Here is an 18984-nt window from a genome sequence, read left to right as displayed (position 1 = left end):
AAAAACAAACAGTAAACAACTGTAACATACAGTAATATACAAATCTTTTGGGCCATCTTTTATATTTTGCTTCAAAGCAGCCTGAATTTCGTCCTTTTTTAAAGCTTTCTAAACGTTTTTCAGAATTTTTCTTTGTACATGAGCTACAGCAGAACGCTGCTGCAGGATTTATCATCTATGAATTTTTAGCAACTTTCGAAGCAACTAAATCCAGGTTTTGTGGTTCCAAATTTTGTATTCCAAGTGCTCTTCCTGCCGGATGTGGATATGTTTACATATTTGCTGTAATAATTCTAATAATAGAACTTCCTCTCTGAGGAAGAAGCAGTAGTTATTTTGTTCATCACATATGGACATCACCAGGATTGTAACTCCAAATGAGAGGTGAAGGCTACTACAATCTATGGCTTTTATGAAACAACATTGTAAGAATGATTTGATAATATTTAACATCACCTCATTAAACATAAACAGTTCGAAACTGGAATAGGTGGGGTTTTTTTTGTTAGATCAAATTAGCTACAAAACTGAGGTAAATAAACCGCAATTACAGGTCTCCCCGGCGGTTTTTCTCTCTATTGCTTCCTGGTTTGTGGTCAGCTGATAGGGTTCCTTTGTCACGTGGCCCCCACTTCCTTGTCATGTGTACTTTTTTGTATATTCCCCCACAGTAGGACCGAGCAGGTTTTCTTTTATCACAGTATTTATTTAAAGAAGTGAGGGAGAGACCAGAGCACAGAATCGGACTGCAGGAGGCTGAGCTCTTGGTCTTATTTGCTCTTTCTAGCTTTCAGTTTCCAAGAGCCGTGATCGGACTTCAGTGAGTTCAGCTTTTCATTTCATACATTTATTCAGCAAATCCCTTCGTTTAAATCATTTAAACGTGTATTAGATTCCCTGCGTTTTAAATTGCTAGAATAATTGTTGTCTATGCCAGATTAGTTATACGTAATAAGCTACCGTCAAGTTGGTGTTTATAATACAAAAAACTCGCTTGAGATCGAGTGTTGCGTATTTACAAGAACCAAATGACGATCATGTTGCGAACAGCTTTTATATTCTAACTTTTATTTAGCAGAACATCGTTTATATAAGCATGTGATTTTTATTTGGTCATCTGACACAATCAGTTTATTTCACTGGTAAGTCATCGAGCAGGTTGTTTTGCGTTCACACCCATGTCAGGTGATTTCTCGTCAGGTGCTGCAATCATTAACCTGTATTTGCCCTTTAGTCTTCTGGACGTACTCTTCTGGCTCATCTTTGACACACTGCACTAACATCTGATTCAGCTTGTAATTTTGTATTTGCAGAAATGCATGTTGCAGTGCTCTTGTTTGCCTTTGCGCTCACTGGGACCACTTTGGCCCTTGACAATGGACTGATGAGGACCCCTCCCATGGGGTGGTTGGCATGGGAACGATACCGATGTGATATTGACTGTGAAAACGACCCAAAGAACTGCATCAGGTAAGCCAAAATTTTGAATGTGTACCACCAGGCTTGATTGTATTGAAAACTTAAAAGGTATTTAGGTATTATAACTATAATGGTTTAGTCTCAGTTTTATAGCGATATAATAACAGGATATAACAAAAGCCAGTAGAAGCAGTCGGTTTGAACAGAATATCTAATAGATATGGTAGTGCTCTTTACACTCTTTACACTCTTATCTTCAAATAGTCAGATGTCTATTCTTATTAATGTACAGAATTCACCTGCTTGCTGCCACTACTGCACATTCACCAAATGTATATACTATATATGTATATATAATGTTCTTCCCCCCCCACCCAACCCAACCCACCACCATTCTTGCACATGTCGAGGAGGATGTCAGGTTACATTCCATTAATAATAATAATGGATACTTTATTGATCCCCATGGGGAAATTACTTGTTTTTCTCTGCATTTGACCCATTCACTCAGTGAAGCAGTGGGCAGCCCACTAAGCCGGCGCCCGGGGGAGCAGTGTGTAGGGACGGTACCTTGCTCAGGGGTACCTCAGGGTAGCCGTTAAGTGGATTCGAACCGCCGACCTTCCGATCATGGGGCGACCACTTTACCTACTGAGCTATCCCTGCCCCAGCCCCATTGTGTGTTATACAAGTATAACTATGCATGTGACAAATAAAGAACCTTGAACCAGTATCAGTGTAAATAGGAATGCGATTGAGACAATTATGAAACATCTTTGTCTTTCTTCCAGTGAAAATCTGTTCATGGACATGGCAGACAGACTTGCAGAGGATGGCTGGAAGGAACTCGGCTATGTCTACGTGAACATAGATGACTGCTGGTCTTCCAAACAAAGAGACGATCAGGGACGGCTGCAGCCTGATCCTAAGAGGTGCAGTATTTGCTGCGTGAGCACAAAGACCATTGTAAACATATATCTGTTATTGGCCAACAGTCAGTGAAGTAGTGTGACAGTCATACAATCATGTGAAAAGCAAAACACAGTACTCAGGAGATTGATAGCAGGTATGTTTTAGTGTCAGCACAAATATGAATTTTCACTTCCCTGGAAAGTGCAAAAGGAAATTGGGTTACAGGATTAAAAAAAAATCATGCTGTGGTTACAAAATGAAAGCTGAAGGCTTTTTTAAAATGTGTGTGTTTGATATTACTCTTTCAGGTTTCCAGGAGGAATCAAAAAGCTGGCACACTACTTGCATAACAGAGGCCTAAAGCTGGGCATCTATGGGGACATGGGCAAACTCACATGTATGGCCTACCCTGGCACACCGCTGGATAAGATCGAATTAGATGCTCAAACATTTGCAGACTGGGAGGTGGATATGTTAAAATATGACGGCTGTTACTCTAATGCCATGGAGCAAGAGCTGGGTAAAAACACAAGACTGAACCTTTTCTGTGTGGATAATAAGATATTGCTGATTGGACCTCATTTGAGATCTCCTGTTCACTGTTTTGAACAGGTTACCCTCTCATGTCAAAGGCTTTAAATGCTACAGGGCGTCCCATTGGCTATTCCTGCAGCTGGCCTGCCTACCAGGGTGGGCTGCCACCTAAGGTACGATTAAAATCCAAAATACTTTTTGATGTTTTGTTCGAATCCTGTTCTAATACTTAGTATTTGCTTCTTCACTATATGAAACTGATGCGTGTTTTTAGGTAAATTACACTCAGCTGGGTGAGATCTGCAACCTGTGGCGTAACTATGGTGACATCCAGGACTCTTGGGACAGTGTACTGAACATTGTTGACTGGTTCTTTGAAAATCAGGACGCCCTGACACCTGCAGCAGGTCCTGGAAGGTGGAACGACCCTGATATGGTTTGTTCAATTGAAATTTCTTACTGTCTCCCCAAATATAAACATATTTATAATAATAATAACAATAATAACAATAATAACAATAATAATGGGGATTTTAACCACGCGGACCTGAAATCTGTACTTCACAATTTCCACCGTAATGTGAAGTGTGCTACCAGAGGAGATAGAACGTTGGACCAGGTGTACACCAACATGGCGAATGCGTACAGAGCCCAGGCTTATCCCCACCTGGGTCTGTCAGACCATCTCTCCCTTCTGCTACACCCAATATACACACAAAAGATCAAGAGCACTGGGATTACAACCAAAACCGTGAGAACATGGCCGCAGGATGCTATTCCGATGCTTCAGGACTGTTTCCACTGCACAGACTGGGATGTATTCAAGGTGCAGGACACTGACAATCGTGTCGCATTGGACAGTTACACCTCCACTGTCTTGGACTACATCTGTTTCTGTGTGGACAATGTAACAACTTGGAAACGATTCCGTGTGTTCCCTAATAATCCACCCTGGATGACACACGGAGTTCAACAACTTATTCGAACGAGGAACAACGCTTTCAAATCCGGGGACCAGGAGGCATACAGTGCTGCCAGGGCCAACCTGAGAAGAGGCATCAAGACTGCCAAGCAGCAGCACAGGAGGCGTATCGAGGCCAGGTTTGAGAACAACACAAACCCAAGGCAGGTCTGGGAGGGCATCAGGGCTATCACGGACTACAAAAGAAGAACACCATCACCCTCAGCCGACAGTTCTACTCTGGCTGAGGATCTAAATCTCTTTTATGCCCGTTTTGACAGGGAGAACACCGACCCTGTCCTGTCCCCTCTCCCCTCAACCGACCCTGCTCCGGTCCTGAGCACTCATGAGCTGAGGCGTGTGTTCCGGAGCATTAACACCAGGAAGGCGGCCGGGCCGGATGGAGTGCTGGGCCGGGTGCTAAAAGACTGTGCTGCGGACCTGGCGGACGTCTTCACCTCTATATATAACACCTCATTGTCCTGTTCACTGGTACCATCCTGTTTCAAAGCAGCAACCATCGTTCCCATCCCAAAACAGTCAAATGTCACATGTCTGAACGATTTCAGACCTGTGGCACTCACCCCCATTCCCGCCAAATGCCTGGAGAGACTGGTCATTAAACACATCAGAGCTGCTTTTCCACCATCCCTGGACTCGCACCAGTTTGCATACAGGGAGAACCGGTCAACCGAGGATGCGATCGCCACAGTGCTGCACACATTACTGAAGCACTTGGAACACAGGAACACCTATGCACGGCTCCTCTTTGTAGACTACAGCTCGGCTTTTAATACCATCCGGCCATACAAACTCCGTCCCAAACTCCACCAACTGGGACTTAACTCCTCTCTGTGCAACTGGATTGTGGACTTCCTCACTAACCGTAGACAGAGTGTCAGAGTGGGTAAGAACACCTCTTCCACCCTTGTGGTCAACACCGGTGCCCCTCAGGGGTGTGTTCTGAGCCCTCTGCTATACACTCTCTTCACCCATGACTGTATTTCCTCCTGCGCGTCCAATCTCATTGTTAAGTTTGCAGATGACACTACAGTGCTCGGACTTATATCCAACAATGATGAGACAAACTATAGGACAGAGGTGCAACAACTAGAGTCATGGTGCCACGACAATAACTTGGTCTTAAACACCAAAAAGACCAAGGAGATCATTGTAGATTTCCGGAAGAGGGGCCATAACAACCATCTGCCTCTCTTCATTGGCAGTGAGGCGGTGGAGAGGGTGAGCAGTTTTAAATTCTTGGGGGTAACTGTGACCGAGGACCTGTCCTGGGGCAACCATATCACCTCAGTTGTACGGAAGGCCCAACAGCGCCTCTACTACCTGAGGAGACTGCGGAGCGCACACATTCCCAGATCTCTGATGTTGAACTTCTACAACTGTGCCATCAGCAGCGTTCTGACGTATGGATTTCTAGTGTGGTTCCCCAGCTGCACCAAGGCCGATCAGCAAGCACTCCAGCGGGTGGTGAAAGAAGCTGGCAGAATTATTGGAACAATTCTGCCAGAGATCAGTAATATCTTCCCCACTCGCTGTCTGAGGAGGGTGCACAGTATCCTGCGGGACCAACATCACCCTGCGCGCCACCTTTTCCATCTGCTGCCCTCAGGGAGAAGGTACAGGTCTATACAGGCCAGAACATCCAGACTGGCCAACAGCCTGTATCCACAGGCTGTGAGGCTCCTGAACTCTCTGCCCCCCTCTCACGGACAATAACCATATCCAACTTCTTAATAGCAATGAACTGGTCTGCATTGGTGCATCATATCTTTATTCTCTTCCCCCTCCTGCACCCCCCCTCTTCCTTAAATAGATAACTATCATATCTGATATCATATCTCACAGTACAATAATATTGAATGGGTTGCATTGTTGTATTTTGTCATGTTTCTCAGGTCTTTGTCTGAATTTCTACGAACATTATTGCTAAGGATTGTCTTATTGCATTGGAGTCACACTGGGTTAAATATGTACACTTGGGTTTTAAGGGGTATTTATTATTTTCTTCTTTTTTTGGGGTTGTATGGAAGCCCCAAACGCAATTTCATTGTTCTTGACAATGACAATAAATAAATAAATACTAAATACTAAATACTAATAATAATAATAGTTACAAAGTGCTTTATAGAATAGCATAAACAATAGAAAAGCCACATATACATGTTTCACTTACAGATACATGAACAAATACAAAATCTACCATATGATCAGAGATTCATTCCAAACCAAAAGCTCAACTACAAAAACGGATTTTAAGAAGTTGTTTAAAACAAACCACAGAATCAGCTGGCCTGTTAGGCTGAGGAAGGCCATTTCACAGTTTGGACACAATTACCTCACAAGCACGATCACCTCTGGTTTAAAAATCAGAGCGAGGGGCAGGTGGAGATGGTGTTTAGAAGACCAGAGAGGCTGGCTACAGTGAATCATTCACAGAAACTCTGCTATATAAGCAGGAGCCTGTCTATGTAGAGCTTTATATAAATAATAAAATGATTTTATATATGTCTATATTTACTGTCTCTGCTTACTCTACGATTTGTTTAAGCCTCTTCAGTGCTCTACATATACATTTGTTGTGCACAAATCATTGGCTACACCTCCATACTGAAAGAGATATTACATGTACTACAGACTACAGCCTCCAATTTAATTCTTTGGTGTGAAAATTTTTAATCTTCACAGCTGATTATTGGCGACTTTGGCCTCAGCATGGAACAGTCTCGTTCTCAGATGGCTCTCTGGGCGATCATGGCGGCTCCTCTTTTCATATCTAATGACCTCCGTACCATCTCCAGCGGTGCCCAGAGCATCCTGCGGAACGAAATGGCCATCAGCATTAACCAGGATGCCCTGGGTATCCAGGGAAGACGCATTGTGAAGGTGAAGCACAATTTAGTAGATACATTTCTTTTTTAAATGACTCTTTTTGTGGACTTTTGTGCAATGTTTTTTGTTTCATTGTTCACATTTTTTCTTTCTCTCAGGAGAAAAGTGGCATTGAAGTGTTCTGGCGCCCCCTGTCAAAAAATGCCAGCGCTTTATTGTTCTTCAGCCGTCGTACAGACATGCCCTATCGCTACACAACTTCCCTCAGCAAACTCAGCTACACTGCAGGCAGCTACAAGGTATGTGTTTATAGACTTAGGAGGGATGTGTATCGTGTTTCGACCTGGTTCACTCGGGGTGAGAGGGGTAATTTTGGCAAGCAAGGTTGACTCAGACTTCCCTGTTTTTGAAGTTTCAAAGTTAACAACGTAAAACAGCACTACAGAAAACAAACAAAAAAATCCAAGAAACAAACAAACAAAAGATTGAAATCTTTTCAAATATTATAGCATTATAGCACGGTACATGACTCAGTCTTTTATTAAATGGTAAATGGCCTGTATTTGTACAAGAATTAGCGTGAAGTAGCTTGACAATATAAGTGGGGGCCTCTCCTCGTAAGGCCATGACAGTACGAGTCAAGATTTTAAACTGATATCTGAAACTAACTGGAAGTCAGTGCAGACTCTTTAGCAATGGGGTTATATGAGAAAATTTGCGAGTTAAAGATAAGATAAGATAAGATAACCTTTATTAGTCCCACACGTGGGAAATTTGTTTTGTCACAGCAGGAAGTGGACAATGCAAAAATTATGAGGCAAAAATTAGAATACAATAAGAATAAATACAGTACACAACTGTACAGAATAGAATAAAATAAAATACTATATACAGTAGAATAAAATAAAATAAATATACAATAAGATAAAAATAGAATACAAATACAAATACTATATACAACTGAGTAAAAATACAACGATGACAGAAAGGATTATTGCACTTAGTATTATTGCATATGTATGGATGTGTGTGCTTGATCAGTTAAAGTCTTTATTATGGAGTCTGACAGCAGTGGGGAGGAAAGACCTGCGAAATCTCTCCGTCCCACACCGTGGGTGCCGCAGTCTCCCACTGAAGGAGCTGCTCAGTGCTGTCACAGTCTGCTGCATGGGGTGGGAGATGTTGTCCATCAGGGATGACAGCTTAGCCGCCGTTCTCCTGTCACTCACCACCTCCACTGGGTCCAGAGGGCATCCTAGAACAGAGCTGGCCCTTCGGATAAAAGCTTTGCCGCAGCTTTTTGGACAGCTTGACGGCGATTTATAGAAGCCTTTGACAGACAAGGGGAAAGGGCATTACAACAGGCTAATTGGGACGAGACCTGAGAGACAACAGTCCTGAGTTTAGTGATATTTCTTAAGTGAAGAAAGCACAGAGGGGGTCAAAAACTTGATGTGGGCATCAAAAGATTGGTAAAAAGTTAACCCAAGATTCAGAGGTTTTACAGTGGATGAGAAAGATTCCAAACATTGTCTAATTTGGGGCTTAATGCTCTCTGGAGCCAGAATTAAACAATCTATCTTGTCTGTATTAAGCTGCAGAAAATTGTTTGCCATCCAACCATTAATTTCCTTAAGACCAATGTTCCCTCTAAGCTGTGCGCGTGAGAAATTGCGCACTGCTGGCACGGTCTCTGCGCACAGAAAATCTGCGTTGCGCACAAAAAATAAATAAATAATCTAACCTGAATTGAAATTAAAACTTTATCAATTCTGTTTTGCAGTGTTACTCAGTAAGTGACTAGCTGCTCCCGTATGGGATTACAACGATGCCATTTTATCCCATAGTCCAGCCTATATATGTGTGTGTATATATATATATATATATATATATATATATATATATATATATATATATATATATATATATATATATATACATATATATATATATATATGTATGTGTGTATATATATATGTGTGTATATATATATGTGTGTATATGTGTATATATATATATATATATATATATATATATATATATACATATACAGACACATGAAAAATTAGAGGGAACATTGCTTAAGACAGTCCATTAGAATGGATAGTTTATTCAATTCATAAGGTTTAAAAGAAAGGTACAGCTGAATATCATCTGCATACAGATGATAGGATATGGATTTAAAATGACTACTAATATGGCCTAGTGGTAGGATATACAATGAGAACAACAATGGACTTAGAACAGATCTTTAAGTAACACATGATGAGAATCTAGCTACATCTGACCAAAGGTTTCCCACTGAGACCAAAAGTGTTCTATCAGCAAGATGTCTGTCTTTATACTTGCTAGAGAAATTCACTTCTGTTTCCCGTCTTCTTTGTAGGTTTTCAACGTCTTCACAGATGAGACCGCATCGCTCAAAGACTCCACTGAATTTGTAGTGTCAGTGAACCCCACAGGGGTGGTGATGTGGTACGTCTCTGCACCTGCCAAATTCAACCTCCGCCAGTTCTATCAAGGGGGCACGCTCCATGGTCGTGTCTATGATGATCGTGAGGAAAATGCCATTCCACGGGTTTTCCTCTGACCACTCACAGACCCCACTTTCTAATCCTTAAGTTTTTGTCTTTTACCTCAGTAGTAATGTCTTGATGATCGAATGATTTGTTTCTATCTAAGCACAGGTGCAGGCGCATAGCTCTGAACTGTGTTTTACAATTGCCTCTTCCAAGTAAGAACATGCTTGAAACTCAGGGTCATCCACTTTACATCTGTATATGGCACAAATGTGCTCTTGTTGATGCGATCTCCAGCTGGATCTTCACTTGAAAGTAACTGGGCCACAAGAGTTTCTGTGCTCAACAGTAAAGAGAGATGATGATTTTAAAATTTTATCTGAGATATGCCAAAGCAAAGTCACTGATCCCAGATCGGGAGGTCTTCACTTGTCTTAGGCTACGTCCACACGTACACGGGTATTTTTGAAAACAGAGATTTTCCGTTTTCCTTTTAAAAAAATAATCCCGTCCACACGTAAACACAGAAATGAAGGAAAACGCTGCTAGGAACATGCCAAAGCAACAGTTGGCGATATATTCTTAACCGTGTAGAAATGTTGGCCAATCAGAAGTCTAGAAGCCTGGGTGGGAAATAGTAAACAAAGCTGGGGCATAGAAGCAGAACCAAGTTGTATGTGTGGAGGGACAGTAACTGTGTGTGTATATGTAAGCATTTAAACACTGCACCCGTGTACGTGTGGACGTAGCCTTAAGATTTTTTTTCTTAAATAGAGATCAGTCTTTGTCAGCTCAGAAAGACAAATGTGGAAAAAAAGTTTTAGAAAAAACTCATTAATGATTTATATGTTTTTATGTGACCTAAGTAAACAATTTATCATCAAATTCTCTAAATAAATGAAAATGCTGTATTTCAGTTCTTCAGGTTTCCTTTCAGTGATTAAGATGTTTTTCACTTTTAGCTTTCACTTGCCAGTTCTTTGTCCCAGAGTGACTTATCTTAAGGTCAGTTTAGTTCCAGTTCTGTTTTCTATAAAATTTATTTATTTATTTATATAATACTTGTAGTTCTTGGTCTTTTTTTTTTTTTAGTTCTTGGTATTGAATGCATTTTCACCAAAGTGAGAGTCACAAGACTTTATCTTATAGCATTTATCATCTATGAATTTTTAGCAACTTTTGAAGCAACTAAATCCAGGTTTTGTGGTTCCAAATTTTGTATTCCAAGTGCTCCTCCTGCTGGATGTGGATATGTTTACACTTTTGCTGTAAGGAAGAAGCAGTAGTTATTTTGTTCATCACCCAAAGACATCACCAGGATTGTAACGCCAAATGAGAGGTGAAGGCTACTACAATCTATAGCTTTTTATGAAACATAATGTATGAATGATTTGATCACATTTAACATCACCTCATTAAACATAAACAGTTCGAAACTGGAATAGGTGTTTTTTTTTTTTTGTTTTTTTTTTTGTTAGATCAGCTACAGAACTGAGGTAAATAAACGTAATCCAGAGCTTCCCAAAGTGTGGGGTCCGGTATGAAAAGTGGAAAAAAAACCCCCAAATGCTTGGACACTGCTAACACAGGGCGCCCACACAAACGCAGAGCAGGAGATGAAGCATAGCTGAATATGTTTCCAAACCAACTTCATTCTAAGCCAAAGACTAGAAAATATGGTGAAGCATATCTTCCCTTTGGTTTCACCTGCACAAGTGCCAAGGTAGGTCTCTCCTGCATAATTGGTTTTCCCTGTGTTGGGAGCGGGCTGGGCTCTTCAAATCATGGACAAACAGTATCCCACATAATTGATTTTTAGTTCACAAACACTTGTTGTAATGACTAACTACACCTGACATTTTGGGGATGTTAGCTCTGTACAATGTAAAGTTACAGTGGGATACAAATAATATCAGGCTGATCCTGCTACGATTTGTTCCCTCGGTTCAAATCAAGACAAACAGTATCCCACAGCTGTTTATGTTTTTAAACCCATTTTGCACAGAGAGGCATTTTTTTGAAAAATGTATTGACAGCAATGTTGAATATTTTTACACAGAAAAAAACAACTACACGTAAAATAATCACACCGTGATGCCTCTGCCTTTATAAATGGAGGGACAGTAACTGCGTGTGTATGTAAGCGTGTAAAAACTGAAGATAGTCAGATTAACAGTATTTTGTCTCTATCTGCCATTCTGCAATTCATCTCATGTAAACAATAAGGTGGCGCACAGTCTGACGTGAAAAAAGGCACATACCTTTGACATTGCGTGACGAACTCTGTATTCCTCTTCCACATGTAAACGCAAAAAGGACTTTTATAAAATCTCCGTTTTCGGTGATTCGAAACACGTGTAGGTGTGGACGTAGCATAAAAGAGTTAGTAGTTTACTTTCTTACTACCTGTAATTTATTGCAGATTACTTGTATTTGCCTAATTGTTTACTAAATGTTTGAGGTGTGAAATAAACCGCAATGGAGCAAAATACAGGTGTGTGTGGTTGGAGGATGTGTTTGTGCACGCGTGCGCGCGCGCGGGGGGGGGGGGGGGGGGGGGGGGCAACATTTTCCTTGTAAAACAAAGGGGAGCCTAGCAAAAAAAGTTTGGGAACCACTGTAATCAACGGTCTCCCCGGCGCTTTTTGTCTCGCTTCCTGGTTTGTGGTCAGCTGATAGGGTTCCTTTGTCACGTGGCCCCCACTTCCTTGTCATGTGTACTTTTTTGTATATTCCCCCACAGTAGGACCGAGCAGGTTTTCTTTTATCACAGTATTTATTTAAAGAAGTGAGGGAGAGACCAGAGACAAGAGCACAGAATCGGACTGCAGGAGGCTGAGCTCTTGGTCTTATTTGCTCTGTCTAGCTTTCAGTTTCCAAGAGCCGTGATCGGACTTCAGTGAGTTCAGCTTTTCATTTCATACATTTATTCAGCAAATCCCTTCGTTTAAATCATTTAAACGTGTATTAGATTCCCTGCGTTTTAAATTGCTAGAATAATTGTTGTCTATGCCAGATTAGTTATAAGTAATAAGCTACTGTCAAGTTGGTGTTTATAATACAAAAAACTCGCTTGAGATCGAGTGTTGCGTATTTACAAGAACCAAATGACGATCATGTTGCGAACAGCTTTTATATTCTAACTTTTATTTAGCAGAACATCGTTTATATAAGCATGTGATTTTTATTTGGTCATCTGACACAATCAGTCTATTTCACTGGTAAGTCACCGAGCAGGTTGTTTTGCGTTCACACCCATGTCAGGTGATTTTTCGTCAGGTGCTGCAATCATGAACCTGCATTTTGCCGTTTAGTCTTCTGGACGTACTCTTCTGGCTCATCTTTGACACACTGCACTAACATCTGATTCAGCTTGTAATTTTGTATTTGCAGAAATGCATGTTGCAGTGCTCTTGTTTGCCTTTGCGCTCACTGGGACCACTTTGGCCCTTGACAATGGACTGATGAGGACCCCTCCCATGGGGTGGTTGGCATGGGAACGATACCGATGTGATATTGACTGTGAAAACGACCCAAAGAACTGCATCAGGTAAGCCAAAATTTTGAATGTGTACCACCAGGCTTGATTGTATTGAAAACTTAAAAGGTATTTAGGTATTATAACTATAATGGTCTAGTCTCAGTTTTATAGCGATATAATAACAGGATATAACAAAAGCCAGTAGAAGCAGTCGGTTTGAACAGAATATCTAATAGATATGGTAGTGCTCTTTACACTCTTTACACTCTTATCTTCAAATGCAGTATCAGTGTAAATAGGAATGCGATTGAGACAATTATGAAACATCTTTGTCCTTCTTCCAGTGAAAATCTGTTCATGGACATGGCAGACAGACTTGCAGAGGATGGCTGGAAGGAACTCGGCTACGTCTACGTGAACATAGATGACTGCTGGTCTTCCAAACAAAGAGACGATCAGGGACGGCTGCAGCCTGATCCTAAGAGGTGCAGTATTTGCTGCGTGAGCACAAAGACCATTGTAAACATATATCTGTTATTGGCCTACAGCCAGTGAAGTAGTGTGACAGTCATACAATCATGTGAAAAGCAAAACACAGTACTCAGGAGATTGATAGCAGGTATGTTTTAGTGTCAGCACAAATATGAATTTTCACTTCCCTGGAAAGTGCAAAAGGAAATTGGGTTACAGGATTAAAAAAAAATCATGCTGTGGTTACAAAATGAAAGCTGAAGGCTTTTTTAAAATGTGTGTGTTTGATATTACTCTTTCAGGTTTCCAGGAGGAATCAAAAAGCTGGCACACTACTTGCATAACAGAGGCCTAAAGCTGGGCATCTATGGGGACATGGGCAAACTCACATGTGGGGGCTACCCTGGCACCCCGCTGGACAAGATCGAATTAGATGCTCAAACATTTGCAGACTGGGAGGTGGATATGTTTAAATATGACGGCTGTTACTCTAATGCCACGGAGCAAGAGCTGGGTAAAAACACAAGACTGAACCTTTTCTGTGTGGATAATAAGATATTGCTGATTGGACCTCATTTGAGATCTCCTGTTCACTGTTTTGAACAGGTTACCCTCTCATGTCAAAGGCTTTAAATGCTACAGGGCGTCCCATTGGCTATTCCTGCAGCTGGCCTGCCTACCAGGGTGGGCTGCCACCTAAGGTACGATTAAAATCCAAAATACTTTTTGATGTTTTGTTCGAATCCTGTTCTAATACTTAGTATTTGCTTCTTCACTATATGAAACTGATGCGTGTTTTTAGGTAAATTACACTCAGCTGGGTGAGATCTGCAACCTGTGGCGTAACTATGGTGACATCCAGGACTCTTGGGACAGTGTACTGAACATTGTTGACTGGTTCTTTGAAAATCAGGACGCCCTGACATCTGCAGCAGGTCCTGGAAGGTGGAACGACCCTGATATGGTTTGTTCAATTGAAATTTGTAATATCTTCCCCAAATGTGAAGTGCTTTAGGGAATAGCATAAGCAATAGAAAAGCCACAAATACATGTTTAAACTTACAGACACATGAACAAACACAAAATTTAACATATGATCAGAGATTCATTTCAAACCAAAAGCTCATCTACAAAAACGGGTTTTCAGAAGTTGTTTAAAACAAACCACAGAATCTGTCTCTGCTTACTCTACGATTTGTTTAAGCCTCTTCAGTGCTCTACATATATATTTGTTGTGCACAAATCATTCAGCTACACCTCCATACTGAAAGATAGATTACATGTACTACAGACTACAGCCTCCAATTTAATTCTTTGGTGTGAAAATTTTTAATCTTCACAGCTGATTATTGGCGACTTTGGCCTCAGCATGGAACAGTCTCGTTCTCAGATGGCTCTCTGGGCGATCATGGCGGCTCCTCTTTTCATGTCTAATGACCTCCGTACCATCTCCAGCGGTGCCCAGAGCATCCTGCGGAACAAAATGGCCATCAGCATCAACCAGGATGCCCTGGGTATCCAGGGAAGACGCATTGTGAAGGTGAAGCACAATTTAGTAGATACATTTCTTTTTTAAATGACTCTTTTTGTGGACTTTTGTGCAATGTTTTTTTGTTTCATTGTTCACATTTTTTCTTTCTCCCAGGAGAAAAGTGGCATTGAAGTATTCTGGCGCCCCCTGTCAAAAAATGCCAGCGCTTTATTGTTCTTCAGCCGTCGTACAGACATGCCCTATCGCTACACAACTTCCCTCAGCAAACTCAACTACACTGCAGGCAGCTACAAGGTATGTGTTTATAGACTTAGGAGGGATGTGTATCGTGTTTCGACCTGGTTCACTCGGGGTGAGAGGGGTAATTTTGGCAAGCAAGGTTAACTCAGACTTCCCTGTTTTTGAAGTTTGAGGTTACCAACGTAAAACAGCACTACAGAAAACAAACGGGGGAAAAAATTTCAAGAAACAAACAAACAAAAGATTGAAATCTATTCAAATATTATAGCATTATAGCACGGTACATGACTCAGTCTTTTATTAGGATTACGTGAATAAAATTAAATCATGTGCTGCACTAACCTACCAAAATCATCCAAGTAGATCAACTCCTAATCTGTGATCAGTTGGGGTGGTGTGAAATGTGGAAGCTAACACCTGACCCAGTCTCCAGGGTGTGGCGAGTGTCTCAAACGACAACCAAAAAAACAAGTTACACAACAACAAAGTATCAACTGCAAGTCCAGCTCGTCATACACAAGGCCAGATCACGGGGGCAGGCTGGTGACATTAAATCAGAACTGCCCTGGGTGACAGTCATGCTTCTTGTTTAAAGCAGGTGTCGTTATTATGGTTGGAGCACTGGAACTCAGGCACTGGTCCAATGAGTCATACTGGAAGAGAACACCAAAAGGGAGCTGTCAGGATGGCAAGCTGGATGTGATACAACTGCTGGCTCCAGTTCTTATTTCGCACTAAGCAAGCACAGAAAATTTGCATAGTCACTCATGCTAGTGCTGAAACTGCTGCAGCAGGTCAGGGCAGTTGTGCGAGCTTAACTGGTGTTGGTATTCAATTCAATTCAATTTTATTTATATAGCGCCAAATCACAACAAAAGTCGCCTCAAGGCGCATTATATTGTACAGTAGATCGCACAATAATAGATACAGAGAAAAACCCAACAATCATATGACCCCCTATGAGCAGCAGTTTGGCGACAGTGGGAAGGAAAACTCCCTTTTAACAGGAAGAAAACTCCAGCAGAACCAGGCTCAGGGACGGGCGGGGCCATCTGCTGCGACCGGTTGGGGTGAGAGAAGGAAAACAGGATAAAGACATGCTGTGGAAGAGAGACAGATTTACGGAAACATATGTGTTGTAGGTCTTTTAGGATATCAATTGAATGACTAAAACAACAAAACATTGTGGGTGTGTTTTATATAAAATCCCTTTAAGCTGAACACGATAAAAAAAATCCTGCAAATGCAGTCACACTAAAAGGTAAAGGAGATGTAGTAATGCTGGGCCTTTACATACACCACATTGACAAAAGTTTGACAGTATGGTGTATATGCATTAACATTAACAAGATTTAACAACAGCCCAACAATTGTGTCCCCCAGGCTTCATCACATGGGTTTCTAGTCTGTAGAAGATATTAGGTGTGTAATGTGGAGATGGCTTTCATCTGTGTATATTGTGTATAGTCCCTGGGCTGTTCCTTTCCCTCTGACCTAGAGATTTGGAATTCAGCCATAATACACCAGTTGGACATCTGTTCCCTGCCACTCTACAAATTCAGTAGAATCTTTCTGAACATTATTAATGTACAATATGAAGAAGAGTCGAAACCATTTATTAGCGGGCAATATTGTTGGCCGGTATTAGTTATTGGTGTCAGCATTATAATAGCTACTGAATGAAAATTAGGAAACGAGAGGGGTGAAACACCCTTCAACCCTGTTAGGATTGCTGTCTTTGAATTTTTTTTTTTCCACCAGGGGGCACTCTGCAACTTCTTTGTTTTGAAATCTCAAAGAAAACAAATATTGACAGTATTGGACTTTTAAATATAGCTATCATATTTGACCAAATATTAGTATCTGTATCAGAGAGAGAAAGAGAGAGAGATCCATAGCTTTGGCGCTAAGGTTTGGAAGGCATAATCCTCTATGGTTTTCAGACAGGTGTAGAATCCCCAGTAGACCACTATCAGTGTACCTAAGGATCCAGTTTGGAGAATTAGCGTGAAGTAGCTTGACAATATAAGTGGGGGCCTCTCCTCGTAAGGCCATGACAGTACGAGTCAAGATTTTAAATTGATATCTGAAATTAACTGGAAGCCAGTGCAGACTCTTTAGCAATGAGAAAATATCACACCATTTTGGACAGCTTAACGGCGATTTATAGAAGCCTTTGACAGACAAGGAAAAAGGGCATTACAACAGGCTAATTGGGAGGAGACGAAGACATCAAGCTTCTCCAATTCACCTTGAGAGACAACAGTCCTGAGTTTAGTGATATTTCTTAAGTGAAGAAAGCACAGAGGGGGTCAAAGATTCAGAGGTTTTACAGTGAATGAGAAACATCCCAATAATTGTCTAATTTGAGGCTTAATGCTCTCTGGAGCCAGAATTAAACAATCTATCTTGTCTGTATTAAGCTGCAGAAAATTGTTTGCCATCCAACCATTAATTTCCTTAAGACAGTCCATTAGAATGGATAGTTTATCCAATTCATAAGGTTTAAAAGAAAGGTACAGCTGAATATCATCTGCATACAGATGATAGGAAATGGATTTAAAATGACTACTAATATGGCCTAGTGGTAGGATATACAATGAGAACAACAATGGACTTAGAACAGATCTTTAAGTAACACATGATGAGAATCTAGCTACATCTGACCAAAGGTTTCCCACTGAGACCAAAAGTGTTCTATCAGCAAGATGTCTGTCTTTATACTTGCTAGAGAAATTCACTTCTGTTTCCCGTCTTCTTTGTAGGTTTTCAACGTCTTCACAGATGAGACCGCATCGCTCAAAGACTCCACTGAATTTGTAGTGTCAGTGAACCCCACAGGGGTGGTAATGTGGTACGTCTCTGCACCTGCCAAATTCAACCTCCGCCAGTTCTATCAAGGGGGCACGCTCCATGGTCGTGTCTATGATGATCGTGAGGAAAATGCCATTCCACAGGTTTTCCTCTGACCACTCACAGACCCCACTTTCTAATCCTTAAGTTTTTGTCTTTTACCTCAGTAGTAATGTCTTGATGATCGAATGATTTGTTTCTATCTAAGCACAGGTGCAGGCGCATAGCTCTGAACTGTGTCTTACAATTGCCTCTTCCAAGTAAGAACATGCTTGAAACTCAGGGTCATCCACTTTACATCTGTATATGGCACAAATGTGCTCTTGTTGATGCGATCTCCAGCTGGATCTTCACTTGAAAGTAACTGGGCCACAAGAGTTTCTGTGCTCAACAGTAAAGAGAGATGATGATTTTAAAATTTTATCTGAGATGTGCCAAAGCAAAGTCACTGATCCCAGATCGGCACTGTGACTGAGAGGTCTTCACTTGTCTTAGATTTTGTTTTTTAATAGAGATTAGTCTTTGTCAGCTCAGAAAGACAAAAGTGGAAACAAGTTTTAGAAAAAACTCATTAATGATTTATATGTTTTTATGTGACCTAAGTAAACAATTTGTCATCAAATTCTCTAAATAAATGAAAACGCTGTATTTCAGTTCTTCGGGTTTCCTTACAGTGATTACACGCTACATACTACAACTACATAGTACATACAAACATATGCAGCAGAGTGCTTTGATTTTTGCACTATACATCCATATGAGTAATATGGGTTCCAGCCAGCTCCTACAAGCTTTTTCAAAGGTACCAAGATGTTTTTCACTTTTAGCTTTCACTTCCCAGTTCTTTGTCAGAAAGTGACATCTCTTAAGGTCAGTTTAGTTCCAGTTCTGTTTTCTATAAAATTTATTTATTTTTATAATACAAAAAAACCCCTTTCATCAAGTAGTTCTTGGTATTGAATGCACTTTCACTCTACTGTTATCTAAAGCAGGGCTGTTAAAATCATTTTATATCCCCTTAAAACCTGAGCTATGAAGTGATTGCCAGAAAATTCATTTTTTTTGAAAATGGAGAGTTTATTGAACCAACTGACATATTTGTTTAAAAAAAAAAATAATTAAATTTTACTTTCCATGTATGACTTTTTATTTTTCCCTATTGCTAACTCTTGCGTTTAAAAAAAAAAAAAAAGAAGCTTAACTTTATTGTGCAATTCATTAACATTTTGCAGTGGGGAAAAATATCCCACAG

General features: G+C 40.8%; 2 protein-coding genes across 3 annotated transcripts; both read left to right on the top strand.

The window, feature by feature from the left end:
* The first annotated feature begins 1 nt into the window (after position 1).
* Positions 2-10111, top strand: LOC113037410 (alpha-N-acetylgalactosaminidase-like). 2 transcript variants are annotated; one of them, XM_026194439.2, is made up of 9 exons: positions 2-384; positions 1314-1470; positions 2211-2351; positions 2640-2851; positions 2944-3038; positions 3140-3301; positions 6533-6730; positions 6835-6975; positions 9063-10111. In XM_026194439.2, the coding sequence occupies exons 1-9, from the start codon at positions 378-380 to the stop codon at positions 9264-9266; spliced, it is 1317 nt and encodes a 438-aa protein (XP_026050224.1). In that variant the 5' UTR covers positions 2-377; the 3' UTR covers positions 9267-10111. The 2 variants fall into 2 exon arrangements, with proteins under 2 accessions (XP_026050224.1, XP_026050226.1); XM_026194441.2 differs by lacking the exon at positions 2-384 and adding an exon at positions 600-820.
* A 1741-nt stretch (positions 10112-11852) lies between these two features.
* Positions 11853-18385, top strand: LOC113006818 (alpha-N-acetylgalactosaminidase-like). Its single transcript, XM_026143008.2, has 9 exons — positions 11853-12094; positions 12589-12745; positions 13021-13161; positions 13450-13661; positions 13754-13848; positions 13950-14111; positions 14490-14687; positions 14793-14933; positions 17645-18385. Exons 2-9 carry the CDS (start codon positions 12591-12593, stop codon positions 17846-17848), a joined length of 1308 nt encoding a protein of 435 aa, XP_025998793.2. The 5' UTR covers positions 11853-12094; positions 12589-12590; the 3' UTR covers positions 17849-18385.
* The last annotated feature ends 599 nt before the right edge of the window (positions 18386-18984 follow it).

Source organism: Astatotilapia calliptera, chromosome 15 (assembly GCF_964374335.1).
Source record: "Astatotilapia calliptera chromosome 15, fAstCal68.1, whole genome shotgun sequence".
In the NCBI taxonomy this organism is placed as follows: domain Eukaryota; kingdom Metazoa; phylum Chordata; class Actinopteri; order Cichliformes; family Cichlidae; genus Astatotilapia; species Astatotilapia calliptera.
Note: the sequence above shows the minus strand (reverse complement) of the source record. Positions and strands in the feature narration are given on the sequence as shown.

Bases quoted from the DNA above. Each gene is read 5' to 3' on its own strand.
- LOC113037410 (XM_026194439.2), top strand. The intron at 1,471-2,210 runs GTAAGCCAAAAT...TCTTTCTTCCAG, and splicing joins GACCCAAAGAACTGCATCAG to TGAAAATCTGTTCATGGACA. The intron at 6,976-9,062 runs GTATGTGTTTAT...TCTTCTTTGTAG, and splicing joins ACACTGCAGGCAGCTACAAG to GTTTTCAACGTCTTCACAGA.
- LOC113006818 (XM_026143008.2), top strand. From the start codon at position 12,591: ATGCATGTTGCAGTGCTCTTGTTTGCCTTTGCGCTCACTGGGACCACT. The intron at 13,849-13,949 runs GTACGATTAAAA...GCGTGTTTTTAG, and splicing joins AGGGTGGGCTGCCACCTAAG to GTAAATTACACTCAGCTGGG. The intron at 14,112-14,489 runs GTTTGTTCAATT...TAATCTTCACAG, and splicing joins GGTGGAACGACCCTGATATG to CTGATTATTGGCGACTTTGG.